Here is a 27,569-nt window from a genome sequence, read left to right as displayed (position 1 = left end):
TAAGACACTGGTGCTAATATTTATTATATTTGTGTACATGGTATGTTCAAATTAAATGCTTTACTTTAGCAAAACCACAAGGGGCATTATTTCTCCATTATTTTCTTTCAACATCTCACAGTTTAAGTCTCTTGGCTTTTCTCAGACAACTGAACTACGTACCAAGGCTGTCTTAAATTACTTGGAAACAGTCATGGTAACCTTGCCATTTACATAAGAGTGCATTGCATAAACTGCAGAGTAAAAGTTTCTAAATAATTATAATTTAATTGCCTCATGTTAAAAAAGTTTAATAAAGGCAGGCTTGAGGTTGTGTGATGGACACACAGATGGTGAGGAGATTGCCTCACAGCGACTTGAGATGTGGTATTTTTCCCTCTCGCTCCTGCCATTAACAGTGTACAGCTGAATGCACAGAGACATGTTACCAAAAACTCTGTATACATGTTTGAAACATAAAACACCTTGAACTGTAAGATTTAGGTCAGCTGTCAGGGAGAGATGGCAATCCATTGACCATCAGGCTATTGACACGCTGCCCAAGTGTGAAATCAGCCCAAAGAGCTTCATCCTTGTAATTCTTTCAGGCTTTCTTTTTGTTTTTGCTTTATTCTGCGACGTGCAGTCATGGCACAGGACTGTCAGTGTTATTTCTTTTTATTAAGCTAACGATTTTATACAATCAGATTCAAGGCTATAGGCGTGTGATTGTTGCACACAGAATGAAATGCAGAACAACTATAAAGTGACCTTCCAACTTAGAGGCAGTAAGGAAGCATTTTTTTTATAACATTTTATAACATATATATTATTTTGTTCTAGAGTGGATTTCATAAAACCATTAAAGGTGTACTAGTTTTAAATACCCATTTTGTTTAGATTTAGGACTCAAATGCAATTAGTTGCATCCAAAAACAAGTTACTGTGCTAAGACAAACCCTTGCCCAATGTTGGCTAAATATTGCTATGCCATTTCACTTTCAAGGACCATTGCACCACATTGACAGGACTAGAAATGTCTTAAGGTGGTTGATGAAGAAAAGAGTCAAATACTTTTGGTGAAATAATCTGGTATGCCACTATGCTGGAGGTTTTGGAGATGGAAACTCATAAGATCAGTCTTAGGAAATGAATTCCTAGAACAAGATAAGGACCTTCGGGTGCTACCTGGGGTAAAACGTATGTAAGTATTGGGGGAGCGGGGGGGTGGGGGGGGGGGGGTTAAGTATGAGAGTGCGGGGGGATAAGGAATTAAAGGAGCTACATTTGAAGGATGTAGGGATGAAGGATTAAGGAGTTAGGAACTGGGGAATCAAGGTTGAAGGATGTAGGGATTAGAAATGCTGTCGTCCAGTTTATGAGTTCTTAACTTTTTCTGCTACATAAATTTGAATACCTGCCCAAACAGAAATTTTCTGAGTACTCAGAAACATTTTGTATTCTTCTTATCCTGGTGTTATAAGTCACAACCAATACACCACACGCCCACTATCAGATATACTGCTACAGCTGGTGCCCATACATACAGTGGGTTATTATTTTTTTTTTTTTACATGTTTGAGGATTGCAAAAATAAATCTCTAGAACAACCTTTACTTGCCTGTATTAACATTATACTGCAGAGATGCTTAAGCTGTATACAAGCTCCAGAAACTCAGGAGGGGTTTAGGAAAAACTACGGACTTCAGAACATAATTGTAATTTAACGTGCAGCTGCTGTGAACTATTTAGATTATTGGGGTGCAAATGTTTATAAAATAGACCAAAAAGCTATTAGATCAATTTTAAAAATAAAATCACTCTGTAACTAGCTTTCCTGGTTATTATTATTTATAGGCAGAGCTTTACCTGTATGTGTAGGACTGCAAATGGCCGACTGACAGCAGACTTCTGTAACAAGCTCTGATTATCTGTTCAAACTTTCTGGATGAATTTACAAAATCTAAAAAATAAATCTATTGATTTAAAATTTTGTTTATATAGTGCTGTGAAATGTGATTGATCCCTTATAGGTTTCTTCTGTTTGTAATTTTTTTGTATTGTAGTTATATGTTAAAGGTTATCAAATATACTTTTATTTTAAGCAATCATAGTATGACATACTACAAAAAGCAGTTTTCAAATGTTAATTTCATTTATCAAGAGAAAAGGTTAATCCAAAACAGCCTGGTGAACATATAATTGTCCCCTTGCTTTAACTATGAATTAACTGATTAACAACATGAAGTAGGCTGAAAGATCTCAAAATGCAAGATATCAGACCAAGATCTGAAGAAATTTGAGAACATAACAGAAATTAAACATGCCACTGACTGATATAGGTCCCTAAAGGGTTACAAAGCCATTTTTGGACAATAGGTCCAGAGTGAATCACAATAAGAGCCTTTATCCATAAATGGGGATAACATGGAACAGCTGTGAATGTTCCCAGGAGTGATGATTCCCAAGACTTTTGGGGAAATGTTTTGTTGACTGAGGAGATGCAAGTGGACATTTTTGGAAAGTGTGTGTCTCGTTACATCTGGTATAAAACTAAAACAGTATTTGAGAAAAAGAACATCTAAGCTGAGGCTGACTTGCTACTTCAGTGCCTGGATGACTTGATATTATCCATGGAACATTGAATGTTGTTGTCAGTCAGAACATCCTGAAGCAGAATGGCCTGGCATCAGTTTGGGATCTTAAGCCTAAGCACAACGGACTTTGAAGCAGGAGACTGATCCAAAATACACCAGCAAGGGAGCATCTGAATGGCTCAAAAGCAAAAAAAAAAAAAGAAGGCTTTGGAGTGGCCTAATGAAATTCCAGACTTCAGTTCATTTGATATATTGTGCTGTGACCTTAAACAGAAAAGAGTACAATAGAGTATGAAATATCCTTCATTGTCTTTCATTGGGGAAATTCAGATTTACCAGCATTAAAGTGACAGGCCTGCAGATTTACAACAAGGTAAAAATATAAAATCTGAAAGTAATGATAAGAGACTGTACAGTAGGGTGAAAACAGGTTGTGCACATGTTTAAAAAAAAACCCCTCAGATTCAATGAAATGTGCAGCGGAGCAGGCCAATTTAAAAACTATACAAGATGTGGATGTATATCTGTGCATAAAAAACACCAGAGTACATACAAGGAATGCAAATAACAGTAGGGATGTAAAAACTTATTGAGTTTGTTGCGAGTCTGTTTGGAGGAAGGATCTGTAATGTCGCTCCTTATTGCACCTTGGATGCAGCAGCCTGTTACTGAAGGAGCTCTCTAGCTTTTTATGGTATCAGGAAATCCAAAAGTGAGGTTATTTTTTGTCAAAATCCTTCTGTCTCGCACCACTTGCACTGGGTCGAGGTAGCATCCGAGGACAGAGCTGGCCCCGCTGATGACCTCATCTAACCACTTCTTCTCACCTCACCATAAAAGGGTCTTCACTCCAAAACCCCCCAGGCAGCAGGTGGTGAAAGACCCCGGTCTCTTCAGCAGGTGGAGACCGCTGTTACCCTTCCTTTAAAGGAGCAATTTTTTGCTCCTTTATATAATTTTTTTTGTATTATAATTTTTTTATAGGGCAATCATCAATTAAAAACTGCAAATATGAGTTTAAACAGATTATCATTGTCCGTTATAAAATGTGATTTGATGACCTGGAACACTTAAGTGTCACCAAAAAAAGTAATAACAGGAGAAAATGGTGTGGGAACAGAATAATACTCGCGGATCACCGACTCAGTTGGTAGTCATCTTGCAGTCGATATGTTGGGGTAGGGCTGGGCAACAGGATTCTTTTTAAATACCAGAAATATTGACATGGGTAAAATAATGTAGGACGCCCAGGCCTAGTTTGTGGGTTCAATTTCAGCTTCCCCCTGTCACATGTTGATTTGCCCCTCATCAAGGCATTTAACCATACTGTGTCTGGATGTGAGTAAGCTTGGGTGGATGTGGTTATAGTGTACAATGCTTTCAGTGGTCAGTTTTATAAGAAAAGTGCTATTAATTTAGCCCTTTTAGCTTTTACCATCCAACTTGAACTACAATCAGTCAAAATATCTCTCCAACTACATCCCATTTTGTCTGGATTTGGGGATGGAAGCCCAATATCTTGTCCAAGAATCAATTTCTAGTTGGGATGGGGGAATAAAGGTTAAGGAGATAGGAAGAAGGCATGATTAGTGAATGAGGAAGACTTGGGGAAGGAAGATGGGGGTTTAGGAGTGAAAAAAGGGAAGGAATTGTGTTGAACAGAGGTCCTACACAGTTGGATAATTACAGGTGTGGGTGAATCGTGACCTTGCTATAAGAAAGAGCCAATGAAAGCAGGCAGGCCTCTTGTTATCATCTTAGGTTGTTTGTTAAAAAGGTTTACAAATTAGCACAAAACATTAAAATTTTATAAAAAATCTGTCCCTGAAGTCTTCCGAACAAATAAATTGAATAAACAGCAACAAAATCCTCTAGGATGAAGGAAAAACAGCTCAGCAGGAATAGAATAAACTCACAAAATGAAAGTTGCATTACCTTCTTAGAGTTTATGAGATTACAGATGCTCTCATGTTGATGCTGGTGATCATAGCTTGACATACTGTGATCACAGTTCTCATGAGCAGAAAGTCAAAGTACAACTGAGGCCTGGAGGTGTTCAGTTGGGTGACATTAGGGTGGCATGTCTTTTATTTGAGGCTTTTTTTTTCAGCTTCATTGGACCATGATCTAAAATGCTCAATAGAGTTGTTTTGAACTGAGCATCATATGTGCAGGCTGTTGGGTCACTTAGTTCAGGCAACAGGGAAAGAGGTCACCCATATGGATGATTTCAGGCCATGTGGTTGTATGACTCTCTACAATAAAACAAAGTATGTGGATTCTGGCTTTTAAATGATAAAAGGATGAAAAAATTAATTTCCAATATGATTGATCAGAATTTCTTCAACACATACAGTTGCAATTCTGGGGGGGTTATAATTTTTTGAAAGGTGGATCCTGAATTTTTTTTACCGTTTTATAGCTGGAGGCGATTGGGATTTTCAAGGATCGCTTTATTGAAATGCTGGATGAATACCTTTTAAAATTAAATGCAAAAGGTAAACCTATAGAAAGGACTGTGGAAACAAAAAACAAATCTGTTTTCCTCACCAAAAACGCTAAAGGAAAACACTTTGAAATATGGTATTTGATTGATAGTTTAAATCCAATGTGTTTGACCTATTTTTCTCTTCTGTTTTCTCTTTTCTCCCAAAGATTTCCAAGCAGCAGCTACAGCAGACCAAGGACCGCTTCCAGGCCTTCCTCAACGGAGAAACGCAAATTGTAGCTGATGAGGCATTCATCAATGCCGTGCAGAGTTACTCTGAGGTACTAAGACCATAACAGTCCACTCCAAACCACTTATTTAAGCACAGGGACTTAACGCTTTATAATTAGTTTCTGTGTTCTACATTATTACTACTTAACCACCTCATATGAATGTAATTTTGTCCATCTTTACAGTAAGATAAAACTAATTTTCTAACATTTTATGCCACCTGATGGCTAATTTATATTATAGTTGGTGTATATTGTTAGTAAATTTCAAACAAAAATGTTAAACGGGGCTCCACAGTCCTTCTGCTATTCCCTGTCAAAATGCCTGAATTGAGAGGGACTGTGTGGTAAAATGGTGGCGGAAGCTTTTCACTGCACAGATTATGAGTCAGAGCGTGCGGTTGACACAGCCATTTTTTTCCCAGCCTCACAATTTGGACTGCAAAAGTCATTACTGCCAGGCGTGTAACACTGAAAGGTACTACGTAAAAAAAAAAATCTTAATAGCTAATCATAAAATAGAATAACAGGCAGTTGTAGCAAATCTTGTCATTGTTATAGCTTTTTTTTTTTCTTTTCGGAAAACAGCAGGAGCTTACATTTAATGTTTAAAGTTATTGTAAAATAAGCTGCAGCTGGGAAAATTGAAAATTTGAAATTGAAGTTGAGTTTACTATTTCTCTCTTGATGCTCATTGACAGAAAATCATTAAATCTAAAGAAAAGCACATTTCTTTAGAGCTAGGGCCCAGGAGTTGATTTCTGTTTAGGTTCACTTTCTCTTTAAATATGATAACACCAAAAGTGTGAGCAGCATGAAGTTTTGCATTTTGCATTTGTCGAAATCCATTTATCACTTGCCTCCATAAATACAGCCCAGTGTATGGGTTGTTTTTTTATGGAATGGCCGTCTAAACAGCTCCTGCCTGCAACTCTTATGCTAAATAAAATACATCATATTCGATTTTTGTTCAAATGCTGTTTCACCTAAAACTATTCAAAACTGACTGCGTATTAGGGTCGATTGGCAAGACATTCACAAACTGAAAGCTGTTGGCTATAAACCTTTCATACAAGATGAAACAATCTTAATATCTCAACATAGTCAGTAAATTAGAATATGCATTTCTAACAGACTGTGGTTGTCAGATTAAAAGCACCTTTTGAAAAAAACTAAAACAAACTTTAAGCCGGTGTTAAATATACTTTTCATTAAGCCTCCATTTCTGCACAAAACATTTCTTTTTTATTAATCTGATGCAATATTCTAATTGTAAATGCTGAGTTTTTATTTGTTGCAGGTGGAAAAAAAGAATCACAAATAACACAAGTAAAGGCTTTAAAACATTATCAGTTCTGTGTTAATCTATATAATGTGTTACAATAAGTAAACTGAGTTACAGCACTAAATGAACCTTTCAGTGATATTCTAATTTATTGAATATGACTGTATCTTACAAGTGTTTTCCCAAAATTAAAAACTAAATGCTATTTTTTAGCAGCTACTGCAATCTCAAAATGATTTAACCCCTTAATTTCAAGGATTGTTAGCACGCCGTAGAGCAGCCCTATACCATTACGACCTTCTGGATCCCCCATTCCTTACGACCAAGGGCCTCCACTACACTAATATGCTGGTTTGTTGGCTGCTACTCCCTTTTTCAGATCCCACCAGAGGTTTTCAATATTGTTCAAGTCAGACAAGTTTGATGCCAATCCTACAGTCTTCCAGGACTTCTTCTGAAAACCAAGATCACCAAACTAAAATCCCTCCCAAGGTTGAACTTCCTCACAGGCAGCATAACATTTTTCTCCTAAGGTTTCATCATACTAGTTTGAATTAATTTGGCCATCCCCACACTGTAGATATCCAGGGTCATAGGAAAGGATGTAGCCCCCACTCCCAACACACACATGATTGACCCGTGGTCATCTTTCTTTCTTTCTTTCTTTCTTTCTTTCTTTCTTTCTTTCTTTCTTTCTTTCTTTCTTTCTTTCTTTCTTTCTTTCTTTCTTTCTTTCCTTCCTGCCTTCTCTGTCCAGACATGCAGCAGACCTATAGGCCTGAAATGTTCCAGTTTGAATTCATCGTTCCACAGAGCAGAATCCTAAAACCTCCCAGGCTCAATGTCTGAGCAAACTGGAGCTGACTTTTCTTGTGCTTTTGTGTCAGTAGAGGTGTACATCTTGAAGTTCGGGCAAGGAATCCTTCTGAGTTTAGTACATGTCATTGTGTAGAAATGGAAACCTCAGCAGGTCTTTTTACTGGGATATGGCCTTTGTTAACAGCTTTCTCTTTCTGCCACATCCACAGGCTGTAGCAACTCTTTATTTAACTGTAAACTAGAAAACTATGCTTCCAGCTTCATCTCAAGAAACGGTCAGGGCACTTGCTAACTTTTTTTGTCGTCTTCCTTGTTTGTGCAAGACTTTTTGGACAATAATATCTTCACTGGTGGTGTGCTGTTTTTCTTTTTGATTCCTTTAGTTAGTAAAAATGTTAAATGTCATATAAACATTTATCACTAAAACACTTTTTACTCTGATCTATAAAACCTTTAGAGCTGAGATTTTAAGGTTGAACTCTGAGTATATGAAATAATAAATTGTGATTAATATACTTAATGTATAATTTAAAACAAAGAAACCGAGTAGACTTTTAAATTTTTGAGAAGGGGTGAGATGAAATAGGTTTAGCTTCTTCCTACTTCTAAAATATGTGAATTACAATAGTACTGCTTTTCATTTTATTTGAGGAATTAATTTCCCTTTATGTTCTGTTCTTTACATGTTTGAAATAAACTTGCCTATAGGTATACTATTCTTTTTAAATCAGCACTTCTCACTCTCCACTAGAGTATCTGTGGTTCAGAATAAAAACAACTAAATAAACACAGAGATTAACGTCACAGCTGTTTGAATACTACATACTACAGGATTATGTGACACTTACACATTCTTGTATTTCCAATTTTAAATAAAGTCGGTCAGATTACAGTACTCTTAAGCATTAGAGATTACAGATTACAGCAGCAACCGCTGCTTTTCTGGTAAATGCTACGCACTGGACTCAAAATCATACTTCCTTACTGTAGACAAAAAGTTGGTGCATACTTCGGAGGTGGTCTTGCAACTATAGCATTTTCTAAATAAATTTTTTTAACAAAAAAACAAAAACAAAAGTCACTTTTTAATTAACTGGCTTCAGACTCTAGCACCACTTGATCAAGGGATCAATTTAAAACTGAAGACATAAACAAATGAACATTACAATGTTTTCTTAAGGTGGCATGGTTTCTTGGTTACATAAACACATTAAAATTATCGATGGGGGGGGGGGGACTGAAAAAGATCATGAGCAATGACAAATTGCATGTATATTCATACGCATAGCATGACTCTTTTCATGCAATAATTATCTTCTGAACTATGCACAAAACCTTGTAAACTGTAATAAAAAAAGCCAAGTAACCATGTTTTGCTCTTTATGACACATTTTTTTGTATTGCCTTCTTTAAAGTTTTAGAGAAATAATAATGCTGTCATATTTTTATAGGCTTCTGGTAGGTTAACTCACAACGTTGGACTTAAATGAAAGCATACATTGGATGTATTTGAAGGCAACACCTTTTTTTATCCTAGAGTACAATTTTCAGATGCCCTGCGTTTAACTGTTCAAATAATTGTATGCAAATATAAAAACCCTGGGAATGTCCAGCCATCATGCTGTTCAGAGACGGGTTCTGTCTCTGGTGCATTATGTGCGTATTAACTCGACAAAAAAGCCAAAGACTTTGTGAAGATCCTTGCTAAAGCTGGTAAGACAGCGCAATTCTCATTTTACTTCACTAAAGCAAAATGAGCACTAATTACCCCATAGGCTCAAAGGTCCACCCTAAGAGGAAGTAGACATTACTTAGAAAGCAACATTAAAAAGAAAATTACCGTTTACAAATGAAGACACGTACAAAAACCTTGATTTCTAAAGCCATGTCCTGTGGTCTAGTGACACTAAAGCTGAAGTGTTTGGTCTAATGATCGTTACATTCGGAGAATCAAGTGGAATGCTTGTAACATCTGTGTGGGCTTATATTGCTGCAGGAGGGACTGGTGCACTTTTCAAAATAGATAACAATTTCAAAGAAAGAACACTATGAGGAAATATTGAAGCAAAATATCGTGACGTGCCAGGAAGTTAAAATATGGCCACAATGTGGTCTTCAAAAATGGACAGTGACCGAAACCATACACCAAAATTATTTACAAAGCTGCTTAAGGACAGCAAAGTCAGTGTTTTCTTAGTTGACCAAAATATATGAAAAATAAATTCTCAGATCTATAGAAAATGTGTGAACCTGAGCCTTTACCTGAGCAAGACAATCTACAAAACCTGGCTCAGTAACTCTCCTTCTGTCAGGAGGAATGGGCCATAACATGCTTATGGAAGGATAGTTTCACTGATAGTTTGACCACATACTGAGCAAATGTAAGTAAACTATTGGAAGAAGGTTAAAAAAACACACAGTAACATTAATTAGTGTATTGTTTTGTTATTTATGAAATAAAAATAATTTGGGTAATCCTAAGTGACCTAAAACAGGAAATGTCAAAATCTGCATGTAAATAATAACAGCTAACTTACACTTTTTCTGTTAACATAACACACAAAATATCTGAATTTCCTTGCAACATTTTAAGACAATGATCATTGCTTGATTACCAAAATATTTGTGTGTGTACCTTCACCATTAAATAATGTGATTGTTTTCTTTTAATTCGTCCTTGGCTATTTTTTTTCAGTCTTTGTCCATTTCATCATTATCATGCACGTTGTCTTAAACGCTATTGATAAAGTCAACCTTTCAAAGTCTAGCGGGCTGTGTTGTGTATTTTGCTAGGAAAAATATACATATAAAACAAAGAAACCAAGACGGCTGGCTTAACATCTGTTTCACTCGGCAAATCTTTGTTGTCTAGTGAAAAGATGCATAAAAAAACAACAATGAAAATGTTCCCCTTTACTGTGATGTTTCAGAAGCTGCTGCTTTGTAGCCAGAATGGAAGCGGAGAACAAAATGTGACTGTCACAGTGACAAATGCTGTCAGCTTGGATTGCTGCTTCCCTTGATGTAGTGACAGTATTGTCTTGCCTGACTCTGTCCGTTTTAGCTTGTTGTTACCACAGGCATTCAGCCCCTTGCTAAATCACAACATGCACACAAACACACATATGCCTACATGATTATTTAACACAAGACTTTGTCAGTTTTGTCTACTGAAGCACCTCTATACTCAAAGTATTTGATTTAGGCTGTTTTGTTTCCTGGGTTTACGGAAACATTAACTTTAAATATGTGAATCACAGATCGTCTTAATCTGAATATATTCACATATATGAGCGAGGCAAGTTTTAATGTCTGAATGTGTCTCTTACATGGTAGGTGTTCCTGAAGAGCGACCGCGTGGCTAAGATGGTGCAGAGTGGTGGCTTTTCAGCCAACGATTTCAGGGAAGTCTTTAAGAGGCACATTGAGAAGCGGGTGCGAAGCCTTCCAGAGATTGACGGTCTGAGTAAGGAAACGGTGCTGAGCTCCTGGATGGCCAAATTTGACACCATCTACCGTGGCGACGAGGACCCGCGCAAGGCTCAGCAACGCATGACCGCCAGCGCGGCTTCCGAGCTGATCCTCAGCAAGGACCAGCTGTATGAGATGTTCCAGAATATCCTCGGCATCAAGAAGTTTGAGCATCAGCTGCTTTACCAAGCCTGCCAGGTAAGATACATCTACTTTATGTGGCACATCCTACATGGTGCGTTGCAAAGTTTTTATTTTATTTTGCCGCGTTACAACCACACACTTTAATCTATTATATTGGTATTTTACAATTATGAAGAGGAAGGATAATACATGACTTTCATATTTATTTTATATCTGAAAAGTGTGGCTAGTATATTCAGCCACGTTATGTGGTGTTCGCAAAGCAAGACAATTAGCCCAATTCCAATTCCCCTTCCGACAATCTTAATGATGTTCTGATTATCAGAATGGCTCCTAAGATAATCTTATGAGATATTCCTCCCATTTGTAGTGTGTTAAGAGTGATCTAGTCTTCTCAGAAGGACTTTGGGACCGCGCTGACCTCCAATCGGGGATATTCAACATGTTGGATAGTCTTGGCCTGATATCCTAGCATGTGTGGTGTTCCCCGGGGACAAACGAGTCCGCGGTCCATTGAATATCACATTTAGCTAATCATAAAGTGAGGTTATGGAAACACAGAGAAAAAAAGAATACGACAACCCACCTCCATATTATAATTTAGCAAGTAGAGCCCCTGCCCCTTGCTGCCCCTTGCTGCCTTTTCTTTTTGTAATTTTTTTTCTCTGTTACAATCTGTCCACGAACAATCAGTATTATTCTTCCTCGTCGGCCATGTTTATTTGCTCTGAACTCACGTTTGATCTCGAGAGTTTTTGCGAGATTTCCTACCTGACATCTGGATGTTTGTGGGGGAAATCTCTTCGTGTATAGTACGGTGTGCCCACTTATTGACAGGAAACATCACACTGTATGAGCAAACCTGTTACATCTATGATTTTTATCATAGCTGGGGTCTCTCAGGTTTTGAATGAACCAGGCATTATTTAATGCCCATAAATAAAATCCAGTGCAAGAAACTGCTATCAGTTACCTAATTAGTAAATACTGTAACAGAGTGCTGAGTGACAAAGAGTCACTGAGGAAAGAAAGCCACAAGAAAGTAAGAGCAAAGAGGAGAATTGGTTAGAGTTGCTGAGAAAAACAGACAAAGCTAAATCCAGGGAGATTCTGGACACAAACAAGTTAGTGGGTGCAGAAGACTTAGAACTGGAGCAGAGATTTCACCTTCCAACTGGAAATCAGCCCATAACCTACAGCCAGCAGCTGAATGGTTTATGCATAATCATGTGTGAGTGCAGAACAACAATTTCATAATATGTACAAGAACTTGAAAATTTATGTAAATGGTTGCTATCTAGTAGATAGAAATTTCAGAGTTTAAATGTGCAAATATGATAAAGACATAGCTCAAAAGATTTGTAGCTGTAATTGAATTAAAAGGTAGTTCTACCAAGTATGGTCTCAGTGGGACAGAATAGAAATGCATGCCACACTTTCTTGGATTTCTTTCTCCAGAAACTTCAGTTTTGTACTACCTTGTGTTGCCCAATCACCTATAAGACCAACTACAACCTTTGAAGGTTGCGGTTGCAACATGACGCAATGTCAAAGGTGCAGGAGACATAAATACTATAGTATGAGCACTGTTTCAGGTTATAAATACGTTAGGTTTACCTCTGGACAAATATATCCATCTCCCAAATTTATTAAACAGCCCACTCCTTGGCCCTTCTTCACATGTTGGCTGTGATGTTAAACAGAGATGATATAAAATCAAATGGGTATCCTTGAGATGTATCCCTTGAAACCAGGCCAGTAACACTTTATTGAGGTAATACTTTATATGTTGAGATTACTGGAAGATAATAGTGGACTCTGGGGTGCTTGTGTCAGACATAACTCTCCTTCCCTTGCTGTCTTTACTGCTCTTTGTTGGAGGGCTGAAAGCATCACTACTGTTATCTTTCTACTCGAGACTGATTAAAACTCTTATACGATCAGGATCTGGAGGAAACCTCTGACACCTTAACACCTGTTTAGGATTTACTGCACAAAGTAGATGACTCTGACACACCTTCCAAAGGCTAGATTTTTTTTTTTAATCACAGATTTTTCTTTGTGCTACATAACTATGAGCAGCTGATTAGATCAAAGTTGATGGCAGAAGTTGCTGTTAAACAAATTAGACGGCTCAGGATTGTTTGAATGTCTCAGGTGGCGAAAATCAATATAGGTTCTGTTCTGCATGAGTGTTCATTAGTGGGTACCTTCTAATGCAGAGGAGCAATACATCACCGCAGCCCCCGTATCCAGTGTGTATCTTTCTTCCCAGTCCTTTGAGGTTGCCTAACCTAGTTTTCTTAGCTTTCCCTTTTATGCTGGCTGCAGAGTTGTTACCATAGGTTCAGAATCTGCATGCAGCAATGCCATTCCTCTCAACATACCATGCTCTGAGCGATGAGTAATGCATTATACATGCTGCAAAAAAATGTATGGGCAGTTTTGCAATGTGATTTGCCAAATGATGTCAGAAATGGAATATGGATCATTGCTATGTCAAGAAACATATTCATTTTACATAAGAGACACAGGAGACCTCATTTCTATTTACATCAAGTACTTCTCGAGGTTTTCTTGACATATTCTCAAAATTCTAATTAAAGCAATGAATATATCAGTCTATACTGATGGTGGTATATTTAATAAGCTATTGAAATTCATGTATGTATATATATATATATATATATATATATATAAAACTATGTTTAGGACAAGTGCCATTCCAGTCAGCATGCTACTGAGCTTTTCTTAGATCAGCTTTTATTCAGGAGCCCTATTTCTTAGATGTTATCTCTGAGGAATTACTTTTTTTTTTTTGTAGTTACATCCCAAATTGTCAGAAGGAAGTACTGTTCTATTTCTGTCTCATTGTGAAGTAAAATCACCCCTGGAAATGACTAGCAGACTACAGATTGGACTGGTGCAGACAGCTGCTGTGCCAAGCAGCGTCTACTCCCTGATGGCTCCATAACAGTGTTTTGTTGCAGCAAGCCTAAGAATGACTAGAAGACTGCGAAAATGTGTTTCTACACTAAAAACAAAATGTCAAAAAATATGTACACGTGCAACTTTCTGTGTTTTATTCCAAAGCAAGAGGAAAATAGAAATATAGGAAAATTTATTGTCTTGCCATGTACACAGGCATATTGAAAAACATGTGGGTCTCAATATTAAGAGATAAGGAGGATTTTGTGGAACAATATGTTTTTATTCTAAATAGTGCATGAGTGTTGGGATCAAGGGTCTGAAATACAGAGGGTCCTGCTGTGTCAGGATTTGGTGTGTGACTCTTGTTGGGACATCATAGTCTAATTTTTAAATATATGTAAGTGACCTTATTTAACTAACCTTAAGCAAATACATTTTTTATGCCATATGAACAACCCCAAGTTCTCTGATAATTATTAGCTAAATTTGTCAGAAAGTAGGTCATGACATTAGTGGCGCCTCAATTTTCAAATGTCTAACATTTCAGAGTTAGTGAAGCCTCTGCATAGCGTAGCAAGCGATTTAATATTATTATTATTATTATTATATTATTATTATTAACTTTGGGGCTATATTTAAATCATAGTTCCATTGGTTCTGTATCAGTGGTCCACATGTCCTGTGTATATGGTGTGTGACTGCTGCCATTGACACAAAAGGCAGATAGAATAGTGTAACTTGTGCATTAATTTATTGTTGTTAAAGTTACGAAGTAAAAACAAAACTTCCTCGGTCTCTGATGGACCCTTTTAAAAAGATTTCTGATTTCAGCCACAGTTTATTTTTACTCCTCTTGATTTAATTTTGTTCTCTCTCTGAAAACCCTAAGGAATGTTTGATGTGTGATTTATTTCAATATCTGCATGGGACAATTTTAGGATAGGACGTTTACAGCTGCTCCAGCCTTACTGAGCAGCTTACACTGGCTCCTGTGGAGAAACAGTGGTTAAACAATGCTTAGTATTGTTTTACGATCCTGTAGAATAAGGAAACATTTACACACAGCAGCAAAGCCAGCAAGGATTCACGACAATCTAATCGCCTACTAAAATCCAATTCCAATACATAAGACTGTCCGTCCTTTTGCTGTCGTCCACTTATTAGAGACCAAGACATTTTCAGGTCAGAGGGAATGTATGGTCCCCTCCAGCATAACCTGGGTCTGTCTGAGGTGCTTAGAAGGCATCCTGTTTAGATGTGCAAACAACCTCAACTGTTGGTGCCATGGAGCAGCGGCTCCACCAACCCTCAAATGAAGGAATTCCTTACCCTATTTCTAAGGGTTGAGCCAAGCCACCCTGTGTAGGAATCTCATTTCAGCCCCTTGTATCTAGAATCTCATTGTTTTGGTCATGATCCATATCTCGTAACAAATGGTCAGAGATGGAACAGAGACTGACTGGTAAAGCAGGAGCTTAGCTTCATGACTCTTTATGACTTTATGACCGTATTACTGCAAACAAGGCCCTTCCATCCGTATCCATCCCCAAATTTATCCTACCATCATCTGTGAACAAGACACTAAGACAGTTAAACTCCTCAGCTTAAACCAAGCTGAGCTGAGCAAGTTGGCTGCCCCACACTTGCCTGTAACCTCTCCAGTGCACACTGAGGCTCATTCCTACCTCAACATGGTGGCAGGTTTTGAGTACTGCAATGATCCCGTGGAATGTGTTGCCCTGGGTTTTTGCCCCTGGTACGGTCTCCTAGGGCAAAATGGCTTTAGGGCATGGAACAGCTAGATCCTCCTGGTAGCTCACCACATGAATAGGTGTCATTTAAGGTTATTTTGCCAATCGAATGTGGCTGTATTTCATCAAAAATAAGAAGAAATATAAAAGCTTATCATACTTAGATGTTCACATCTTGCCAACATATCTGTGTATGGAAATGCAGATATTTCTGTGAATACATTACTGCAGGTAAGACCTCAATCTGTTGATCCATCCGACTATCATTATGCAAGACACCAAAACTTAAACTCCCCTGCTTGGGGTAAACACTGACACACGAGCTGGAGAGAGCAGGTAAATTTCTTTTTAGATAAGAACCTCAGACTCAAAGGGGCTAATTATCATCAGGGTCGTTGCAGGCTCAGTTGTGAATCGCTTCACCGCACACTGAAGGCCATGGCTTGAAGAAGCAAAAAATACCACGTCATCTACAAAAAGCAGAGAAGAGACTGATGTTACCAAACCAGACAAAGACTCCATGTCCATGACTATACCTTGATATCCTGTCAATTTAAACCATAAACAAGATCAAAGGGCAGTCCCTGCAGTCAAACCTGCACCTGAAATGAGCTAAACCTTTTGCTGAAAATACAGACACAGTCCTTAATTGGGCCAATAAACCCTGAATTGCTGATACCCAATACTGGCACACCAGATCAGCAAAAGATTTGATCCACACCATTGTAAGCCTTCTGCAGATCCACAAAACACATATTGACCAAACAAACAAGCTCCCATGACCCTCTTAGCCTTTTCTCCTAAGGTGTAGATATAGTCTGCAATTCCAAAGCCAGAATAAAAGCAACATAGCTCCTCCTTAAAGCTAGGGTCAGCGATTTTTGAATATTTGTGCATGTACAAGACTGTCTTCCTAGCTCTTCTGCTCTTCAGGGGGATCAGGTGAAAAAAATCTCCCAAATCCAGTCTGGTCTTATTTCTTTCTACCGAGTCTTTGAGAGCAGCGGAGCTACAATGAACGGCTAACCGCTAACCTATCCGCTTAGCTACCAGGATACACAAACACTAGGGGTGAGTAAATGATGTCTATAGGTTAGGGCAGGAACAACACTCTGACCAATCCCTGCCTTTTGGACCAAACCGTAGAGATTGGTTAGAGATTTTACAGGCCTGCAGCTTCCACAGAGAATGATTTTTAACCATTTATTAACTACTTTCAGGATGGAAGCATGATTTTACCCAGTATAACAAAAAGCTTTTCTGAACAGGATTACCAACTATAGCTTTAATCCAAGGCTCAACAATAGGTTCGAGCCTCATTTCCAACATGCTTGTCATCCAGCACAGGGTAACTTCAAAAAAGGTTGGAAAACAAAAACAGCTGGACTTTAGTTTTTGTTGTTGAAAATGATTCATCCTTCATCCAAAGAGCGTTCTCAATTCAAAGCTAGTGAGAAAGAAGTTCCAGGCTTTTAAGGTTGTTGGGGAAAGTGCCTTTCTGCTGATGTAAATTCACACAATGGACGCCCCTAACAATAGGGTGAATATTTGCCTGCCTCTGCGTGTGATGTTTGGTCACACACAAGAAGGTGTGAGTTGGTTTAAATTGCTTCAAACTCACTAGTTTTTGGTTTTTAACAACTTAGGAAAGCTTTCCCAGGGAGGCTGAGAAGTGTTATTTCTCGGTAGCTAAAACACTCTCGCAGGTTCTTAAAAAAGATAGGCACAACTATACATGGTCTGGTGCTCCATAAGTGAGCTGTGAAATTTCAACATCCAGAGCATTTAGCACAACCTAATGTCATCATTGTCTGTGTTTTTTATACATACCTATATTTATCCTTTAGTTCACTGTAATATTATATACAAAAAAGTATTTAATTGTTGTTAACAATTTGGAAAGACATATTTCCCTTGAACATTTATTTTTTGACAGTATTTCTATAGATTTGTTGCATCAGCAACATTCAAACCTAAGTCACTCTCCTCACCAAAGGACTCTTAAACCAAATGCCGCTATTTGAAGATTAGTGGTTCCGCTGAATTTCGGATCCATTTTCCCTACTCTCTTAACTCGCTTCAGAGTTGTGGGCTGTCTCAGCCAATCAATGGCCAAGAGGCATACAGATAGTGGTCCATCAAAGGGCCAACACAGAGACAGACAAGGCAGATAATCATCCCGGCACACACTTACACCCAAGAGCAATTTTAACATCTTTACTTTATGTAAAGTGCATGTTTTTAGACTGAGAGAAAGCCAAAGAAGCTTCAGAAAACCTACCCAAGCAAACTGAAAACTAAAATGGGCACAGATTTAAACCCAGGACTCAGGGCCGAAATTGGAGTCACTTACATGCGTAGCAGTTTGGCAGCTTTATTATTAGATGTCCCCGATTTGGTCATAAACCACATGTTCCTAAAGTTCATTCGATTTTTTTTTAAATAAAAAAAAGAGTCGCTTTAAGTACACATTGTTGGTTGACATAGAGCAAAAAGGATGGGATTTTTTTTTGTTTCAATGCATACATTAAAAGGGAAGACAATCCGATTTATTCACTAATTGATTTGCAGATTAGAACCAGTCAAGGGATGATTTTCTGATTTTAATCCCTCTGCCACCTCAGTGGTGCATCTCTGAAAGTAACTCTTGGAAAACATTGAAATCAGGCTCAATGTCTTAAAAATGGAGGAATTAAAAAAAAAGTGGGATCTGAATCACATACACCAGCATGTCCCATATGCCTTACCTGTGGTTGCCAACACCACTTTGAATTTTTCATAAATTCTTGGAGAAGCCATCAATAACTTATCTTAGCACACAAATAACTAGAAATTAAACACAAGAAGATCAGCATCAGTTATGAACCTTTCTCCTGAAAGATAGAGCTTGCAAAATAATTGTAAATATTTAGTATTTCTTATGAATAAAACATCCAGCAGTACTAATACTTGGTGATTTCCTTTGCTCGAGGATTTTGCGAGCAAAGTAATATCCTGATACAGTAAATGCATCATGATGTAAAGCAGTGGGACGCTCCACACTAACAGGGTCATGGGAGATTTGCTGTCTGGTCTGCATGTTAAGCCAAGGGGAGAGATCAAGCTGTGAAGGCAGGATCATTTTGTTCTGAGGTCATCCTGTAACAAAAAAGTCGTTTCCTTTGCCGACTATGTTTAGCCACACATTTAAAATGTTAACAGGGCCAAGACGTTCCTTTTTTTAATGTGTTTCATCTCTAAGGAATAGGAAATAATGGGACTTTCACAGTTGAACCAATGACTGTTATAATCAAATTTTTCAATTCTCTGATGATAATCAAAAACCGAGTCATGGTCCGGTCACTGTCAGATCTAATAAAGAAAAAAAAGAAAAAGAAAAAAATCGTAACAAACCTGCAATGAGCCGTGGAAAACAGCTGTTGCAGAAACATTCATTTCAAATAACTTTGAAATCATTTCCCCATGAGTACAGTTAAGACTTCTCACAGATTTTTGTTCCCAGATATTTCTTTTTTCCAACTGGTGATATTTAGTCACACCATTTGACTCTCCCTCACATAAAATGATTCCCCAGTCTCTAATGGGTGATTGAATTACCCAAGCCTGGGCGTCAAAGTAAAGCGCAAGCACATCAGGATCAGAATTTCCTCCCTGCCATAAATCATGGTCTGCCGCACACCCAAAACTGGCAAACCATCCTCCCATCAGCTTTTAAAGAAGGCTCCTCCTTTCCCTCTATAATTTGTCTTGTCAGCAACTGTTAGTTGGGAAATGAGGCCTGAGCTCTCCCTGGTTTAGCCTGTAGCTGATATAATTGCATAATGGAACCTCTTCACTGCACAGCGGATTGGGAGAGGATGAGAGCATTTGCTATGCCTGCCGAACCACCTCTTAGCTGAAAGAGCAGCAGTGCTACACTGCAGGGTGAAGCTGCATCACAATCTGGACAATGTGTGTTACAGAGATAAAAATGAAAGTTAAATGTACCCATGATGACTTAACTGTGAATGAAATACTTACAATTCTTTGAAAAGTGCATTTTTTTATGTCTGAAAATCAGCTTCAAATCAAAGTATAAAATATGCATTTCCTCCAGAGAGGCAGTGTGAGCGATGCTAGCTGATCTGCAGAAGACATTGCCAAAAAAAACACACACACACAAAACAAACACAAGTAGTGAAAATTTCAGTCAAAGTAATTTAAAAGATGCAGCAGAAGCATATGAAATACTAAAGCCTCAAATTGAAGCAAAAAAAAAAAAAAAATGAAAAAAAAAAAACAAACAAACAATGTTGTCTAGACTATTCCCAATTTCTCAGGACAGTGTCCATTTTGGACGACCTGTCTCCAGCAGAGGCCATCTCTGCAGAGGCTGCGCTGCCCACAGTATTTCCACAGGGCCAATTAGATGGTGCTGTGCACCTAAAATCTCCCTATTGTACAGGGCACACTTGCCCAAAAAGATAAATGTGTATTGTAATCTGATGACGATGCTCTTTCTGTCCAGCACTGTACAACTTTATATGGGGCCACAATAAATTAGACTTTGGCTTCTGAGAACTCAAGTCTGGCTCCTTTCCTTGGGCTGCAAACAAAAGAACGAGGTAATAAATAAATCTAACAGGTGACCTGTTAATATTAGCATTTTAGCTAACAAACTGGATGACAGCTAACAATAACTACATCCTTACAACTATTTTAACATCATTACCTAATATGCTGACATTGACACATTAGTGATCATTAGTTATAATACTATAATGAGACTAAACAATTCTAATATTTTAATGTTTGGAAGAATACAGGAATTTCAGTGGCAGTGATCTATACTAGAAAGTACAGAAAAATGAATAAGACCCGATGCAGTCTCAAGAAAAAGGACGATTTAGTGGGACTTTTAATGATTGGTTTTCCACCGGTTTAAGGGCAACCTCCAAACTTAACAGCTCAATCCTTTGCTGCTAAACAGCTCTGCATTAACCATCCTTTTAATCTGCAGTGCAACTAGAGTAGTGAGTGAGCAAATATTGGTGTTTTCACTGAGCAGAAAGGAAATGCTGAGTGCTTTTGTTTTAGATTTTGGGTAATCACATCAGTTGCCATTTTACATCGACAGATATTTTAGGCAGTATTAAAATATTGGAGACTGACATTTGGAGCATGTAACTGTAAAACTGTAAACTGTAACTACGAAGACCTTGCAGTAAAACGACATTCAAATACTTATCCTTTATTACTGCTCTGCATATTTTAACATACACAAATGCAAACGCAGCACATCTAAATATAACTCTTAGCCTCTGCCCCTCCATGTTAAATCTCGCCCTGCTGTCCAGTTTGTGTTCTTCACAAAAAAATGTCCCCTCCAGTCATGTTTTCTATCTGCTGTGAATGTCCCAGCAGCCACCTGGGATTCTACCATCAGCTGGCCTGTTAAATACCCGCCTGCCTTTAACCTGCTGTCATCTCAGCTAACGCTAAATTACTTTCAAAATTTACATTTCTGCAGCCCTGCTGCAGTTGAACAGCTACTACAGAAGCCATGTACTGGAGTATCATAAATGTGACAATGGACAATGTCCTCCATGTATTCGCTATTGCTAATAGCTACGGTTATTGTGTTAAAAGGTTTTTGGCACTGTTGCCAAGTCTGCTTGTTTTATTTTTAATTCGCTTGTAAATTCAGTGAGTCACAGTTTTTGTGGGCTCATTTCTAAGCATGCAATCACTTATTTGGGCTCTAAAAAAGCGACTATAAACACAAATAGAGACCCTGTCTTGCTGCTGCACTACAGACAGTGAACGGGCTGATATCCCTCCGCCGCTCCGTGTTCACACATACTAGAGGGAGAGGGAGAGACAAACAACACAGCCATCTCTGGCTGCCGGAAGGACAGAGTAGCGGCTGGACCACACTGCCCTGTTTCTAACATAAAGGCAAAAATAAACGTCACTGTTATATTGAATGAACGTACCTGTCCAGCAGAAAGCCTGCAACCTCTGCCTCCATTTTAAATCCCAGCTCCCTCATGAATTATCTCCGCCTGGTAATAATAGCTGCGCCGATATAGACTCTAGTTTTCTCCGGTTATTACTTCTCTTTCTTTTCTTGGTTACTTTCAGTTCCCTCTCGATGGGCAAAGAGTGTGAATGGTCCTCCATTTCAACAGAAAACGGCAAATAGATTGAACAGTCATCTTTGCTTGTTTTCTAGGCCTCCACTGACAGCGGAGGAACAATAGCTGTAAACACCTATGGCTGACAAGTTTGGCCTGTTTTGGCTACTGAAATCAGAAATAGCAAGGCAACATAGCGCCTCCCAGTGGGTGCACAGACACCTATGTATGCATAAACAACTAATTCTAAGTTATGGGAATGCTTTCATTTTTGATGTCATGTAACTAGACTTTTGTCTGTTTGGCAAAATTTGTATTCATAAAAGCAATAATTGATTTTTGCCAATTAAAAGTCAAATTGGTTACACACTGTCCCTTTAAGATAGAGGTAGCTGTGATAAAAGAAACAGGCCACACCTCCCTTTACAGTTCATAGTCTTTCCTCACATTTCAGAAGTTTTGCTAAAGAGCCTGGAAGTCGCCACGCGGACCAGATTTAGCTTCTGCCACCTCCTTCAGTGTCAGTTCCGGAGGATTTCTTTTTCAATCTTGAATTTTCTTGGACATATGGTATGAGGTTTGTCGTGTTTGTTGAAGAGGGAGGTGCACAGATGGGACAGTAAAAATGCACTGTCAGATGCTGACAGGCCAGGCTGCTGATTTCCAAACTTGGTGCTGACAGTTCTTATGGGAGTGCACATGTCAGATGTCACTTGCACCACACAGTCCAGTAAAGCCTCTGTATCCTGGAGTGTTCTGACACAAGACTGCCAGCAGCAAGGAGAAATGGGTGACTATAAGGCACAGCTAAGGCAGGAAAGCAATCTGTATTAGTCTCCTTAAATTAAACTAGTGTTTCTTGTCTTTTTCCCTCCTTTTCCTATTCTTTGTTTAAGCATCACTCTGTGATCTGTGCTGAAGAACACTGTGCTTCCTATGCAGACATTTTGCTGCTGCTGCTGGTGGCAAAGTCTGATTATGTGCTCTACTAAACAGGAACTCTGGGTTATGTAGTAGGGTGGCTGTTTCGTGGCCAGTGCTGGTAGCGCATCAGACTTAACGGCCCATGCTTACTGTCCTTCGTTTAAGAGACATCTGGCTGACATAAGTTCAAATCCTGCAGATCACTGAGCAGAATCAAGCCCAAAGTGGTAGGTAAGATGATAATAAAAAACGCTTTTCTGCACATCACATAAAAACGGCTGCACATGATCTGCTTACATCCTGTTTTGATAAGATCCAACTATGTATCTGTCCCCTGTGTTTGTAACATACTGTACTCCTCCCCCGACTGTATGTGCACTTTGGCCCATTCTCTCTTAAAAGGGATTGCTGGAAGGGGCAGAAAATCAATATGCTAAAGGTTGAGAGACGAGGCCTGCTAATGTAATAGGAACAGGTGAAATACCCGGAGGCTCAGAGAGGTCATTTCTGGCATGCATCCCATCAGCAGGAGGCCAGAGGAGTTTAGAGAGCCCTGCATCCAAAATAGAATCAGGTGCTCAGCAATAGCAACAATGCACTTGTGGATTAGTCCTTTAAAATTTGCCTGTAGCTTGAATAAAAAAAGTTTTTAAAGTTTCTGATGATGCCTTTGTTTGCTCACACAGTTGTCATCCAGAAGTGTTTTTTGGTTTTGGCTATATGAGCCGTTGCCCTGGATGGCGATAGAAAAGAAAGTGCACGAGCAGCAGCAGATATAAACACATAACTTATTTGACAGCTGTACACTGAACATATTTGCTATTACTTTTAAGCAAGGGCAGGCAGTTGTCACCCCCGTGTGCTGAGCATGGGGAACAAACTAGCTGCTGAGAAAGGGGAAACTAGCTTTTGTGTCTTGTCTGGGACTGCAATGCATTTATCCTGCCCCAGAATCTTAAATAATTTCCTTCATCTTTGTTGGTTGGGGGCGACTGAAGGAGCCGATCCCTCAGGGCCATCATTCAAACAAGAACCGTGTCTGGTGCAATCAAGCGTACTGTTCTAAACAGCAAATGTAAAGAAGACTAAAATCAAATCTATGTTCACTGCAGCCAATAATGATGTGTAACTAGTAGGGATTTAAATCACCAGCTTTAGATTCATACGATGTTATATCGATTTGTTTGGACGACGATACGATGTTGGTCTATGTCACAAATTCTGTTATGATACAATTTCCTTTAAATTCTATTCACAGGTCTGTGATCGATATGATGCGACATCATCTGCCCATCTAACACTATTATTTACATAGATATCAAGTCATGAAAAAAGATGACTTGACAATTATATTTCTAAGCTCTGACAAGCATCAGGCATTTGAATAAAAATAAAATAAAAGAGCATTCTTCTAATTATAAAAAATTACATTGATGATAATAGATCACCTGTTTTCTAAAGTCTCATGCCTTGTGAATTTAAATATAAAGGTGTATCTTAAAAATGACAATATGGATCGATGTTTTCATTTTGCATCATTGGATCATTAATCGTCTAATCGATATATCGATATGGATCGATGTGTTGCTAGACCCCTAGTAACCAGGGATGTGATGATAATACCAGCCAGAGCAAAAACAAGGTATTATTTAGCCAAATTTGGTCCTGGTGCCCACTGCCAGCCACTAGCACCACAAACAAACCCCAAAAATACTACTAACAACCAACTTTTATTGCCCATGTCTAATTGTTTTTACACCCTGCATTTGGCGTAACTTGTTTTATAGTTACCTAGTGAGCCCAGAGTATATTGCTTTAATTAACTGCATGGCAGATTGCTTTGTTATGCTTCACAGTAACATCAGTCACTTCACAACATTTACATATTAAATAGCACCGTTGCTTTAATCTATCAGCTTTTATATATTTAATTTTTTTGCAAAATATTGCCTTCATAGTAAACGTCTATGAATGGCATATTTGTGAGAGACAGCCTTGTTTATCAGACTGCAGAATTGTTTTACTGGTTTTGCTTTGCTGCTTTTTATAAATGCTAAATGAAAATTAACCAGAAGGGTTTTCAGAAAAGCAATCACTGTGAATAAACAAAGTTTATTCAGACTGTTATTCTGGCTTTGATACCAATGAAATGATTTTGAAAGTAGCATTAAATCAAATCTTTCCTGAGAAAGCTACAAAAGGTGTTCTGTCAGGCTGAGGTAAGGACTAGTCAAGTTCTTCCATACCAAACTCACTCACACTTGTGTGTGTGGACATTGCTTTGTGCAATGGTGCACAATAATGTTGAAAATAGGAAGGGTGCATCCCCAAACTGTTCCTGCAAAGTTAGGGGCATGGCACTGTTATATGTCTGTGTCCTAAAGTATTAAGAGTTCCCTTTGTTGAAACTAAGGGGCTGAGCCTAAATCCTAAAAGAAACAGCCCGGCACTATAATCCATTCTGCATCAAATGTTACACTTGACACGGTGCAGTCAGGCTGGCATTCTTCTCTCTATTGGACTGCCAGACGGAAAACCATGATTCAAAACTTTAAAGAAAATGTACCTAAAGAATATGAGAAAACAAATGGCATCATGCTTTAAACGACTGCATCCATTTTGTGCTGCACTTGATGATGGTTGGATGCAGCTGTCTGACTTTGGAAGCCCATTCCATGAAACTTTACCTCTTGAGCTAATCTGAAGAGCACATGAAGCTTGGAAGTCTATAGTTTAGTCAGCATCCACTAAGGCTTTGTGGCTAAATCTCTGTTGTTCCTAATCAAGATTCAAGATGACTTTATTGTCACCATGTGTTACCAGGGTGAAATTACCTTTGAGGCAGACCCGGCTTAGGTACAGATGTACAGAAAAAAGAAAAAGACATAGCAAGCAACATGACACTCATGCACAACAGACTTAGTCTTTAATTTTTTTTTTTTGTATTTCCTTCTTCTTCACATTAGAGCATGCAAAAGATATAAATAAATAAATACAATTAAAAAAGTTCAGAGATGGACAGCTCTGACGTTAGACCTATAGCGAGCGATGTGAGCCCTGCTACACAAATTAGGCCGTCCTTCATGAATGAGGTAGTGAGGCAGTTTTTATGCAGTGATTTGGAGGCTACATTTACAGAAAAGTTCAATTTGATATTCCTGAGAATAAGAGTGTGCAAATAGGCAACAACAGTAATGTGATTGTACTACATGATGGACGTATTAAACATATTTAACATATAATGGATTGTAACATATGATGGACAATTTCTCCGCAGGGAGGCTATCGCCCTCTGCCCTCACAGCTCTTGGAAAGAAGCTGTTTCTGTGTTTCGTGGTTCTGGATTTGAGGCTTCTGAAGCCTTTACCTGATGGGAGTGGAGCAAACATTGCATTGCCTGGATGGGTGGGATCAGTGGAGATGGGTCTGGCCCTTCTCTGGACGCGTTCTCCATAAATTGAGTCCAAATCCTGTAGACGGCATCCCACAATCCCCTGTGTTGTTCTCACCACCTTCCTCTCTTACAATGTGCAGCATACTTTCTATGGTAGCGCTGTAGAAGTTTTTTCAGCAGCTTAGTAGAATGTTTCCTGAGGAAGCCCTGGGCCTTCTTCACCAAGTGGAAGGTGTTTACAGTCCAGGAGAGGTCAGAGGAGATGTGAATGCCCAGGAACCTAATGCTGTCCACGCACTTCACCACCTCCCCCTTCATGCAGAGAGGAGCATGTTCAGTCCTCCTGGACCTCCTGTAGTCTGTTATTAGCTCCCTGGTCTTGACCTCATCCCTGTAGTGGGACTCATCATTGTTAGAGATGAGACCCACCACAGTGATGTCATCCACAAACTTCAATACTGTGTTTGTGGGGTGGACAGCAGAACAGTCCTGGGTGAAGAGGGTGAACCGAGCAGGGCTGAGGACATAACCCTGCGGCATTCCTGTTTTAAGACCCAGATGTGTGTTTCCCAATCCTTACCACCCAGGGCCTGTTGGTGAGGAAGTCACTGATCCAGGAGCAGAGAGGAGTGTACAATCCCATGTTGTGGAGCTTCAGAGCTTCAGCATGTCTGGTAGCACGGTGTTGAATTCTGAGCTGAAGTCCATGAATAGCATCCTAACATAGGTGTCTGGACACTGCAGATTAGTCAGAGCTGAGTGCAGTACTAACAAGACAGCCTCCTCTGTGGAGCGATTCTACCTGTAGGTGAACTGCAGGCTGTCCAGGCCAGCAGCGATGGCGTCCTTGATGTGTTGCAGGAGGATCCTCTCTAAGAACTGAACCTCTGGCTGGAGAAGATGTTCAGGCTTCCTGCTGCTCGGAGGGTCATAGCGTGCGAATAAGCTGTTTAAGGTATCAGGGAGAGCCGGGTCGTTGCTGGACTGCTGCTCGCTGTGCTTGTAGTCTGTGACGGTTCTGATGCCTCTCCACATGTCACGTGGGTTGTTGCTGCGAAAGTGGTCCTTGATGTGTACTTGTGCTTTGCCTTTTGGATGCCTTGTTTCAATGAACTTCTAGCCCTGCTGAAAATCCCATTTCGGCAGTCGGCCATAGATTATGTAGCTCTTCTCTGCTGTATTTGATCAGAGCTTGCGGTGGTGATAAAACGGTCAAAAGCACGAAGAATAATAAAAAAAAAAAGCCGGCTGACTCTGGCCGCAGCAGTCTTCTGCGGCGCCATTTTGTTGTGTTTCATTTCTGCTTTTGGTATAAAACCACTAACCGTTTTTCTGTGGAACATTTAAGAAATGTCTTGATTATAATATTGGACTGCCCTGAAATTAACTAAGCTCCTCCGTCTGCATACTTAGGTGTTTGGAACACTTGAATTCAAAGAT

General features: G+C 39.0%; 1 protein-coding gene across 21 annotated transcripts in view; it reads left to right on the top strand.

Moving 5' to 3' along the window:
• The window catches only part of cadpsb (Ca2+-dependent activator protein for secretion b), a 126,692-nt gene that overhangs the window by 21,944 nt on the left and 77,179 nt on the right, over positions 1-27,569 (top strand). For all 21 annotated transcript variants that reach the window (XM_036151396.1, XM_036151381.1, XM_036151397.1 and 18 more), the window contains exons 2-3: positions 5,232-5,345; positions 10,735-11,067. In XM_036151396.1, coding sequence (XP_036007289.1) covers positions 5,232-5,345; positions 10,735-11,067 — 447 coding nt within the window. The remainder of the gene's footprint in view (positions 1-5,231; positions 5,346-10,734; positions 11,068-27,569) is intronic.

Source organism: Fundulus heteroclitus, chromosome 20 (genome assembly GCF_011125445.2).
Source record: "Fundulus heteroclitus isolate FHET01 chromosome 20, MU-UCD_Fhet_4.1, whole genome shotgun sequence".
In the NCBI taxonomy this organism is placed as follows: Eukaryota; Metazoa; Chordata; class Actinopteri; order Cyprinodontiformes; family Fundulidae; genus Fundulus; species Fundulus heteroclitus.
The sequence above is the reverse complement of the archived record's forward strand: the minus strand, read 5'-3'. Positions and strand labels throughout refer to the sequence as shown.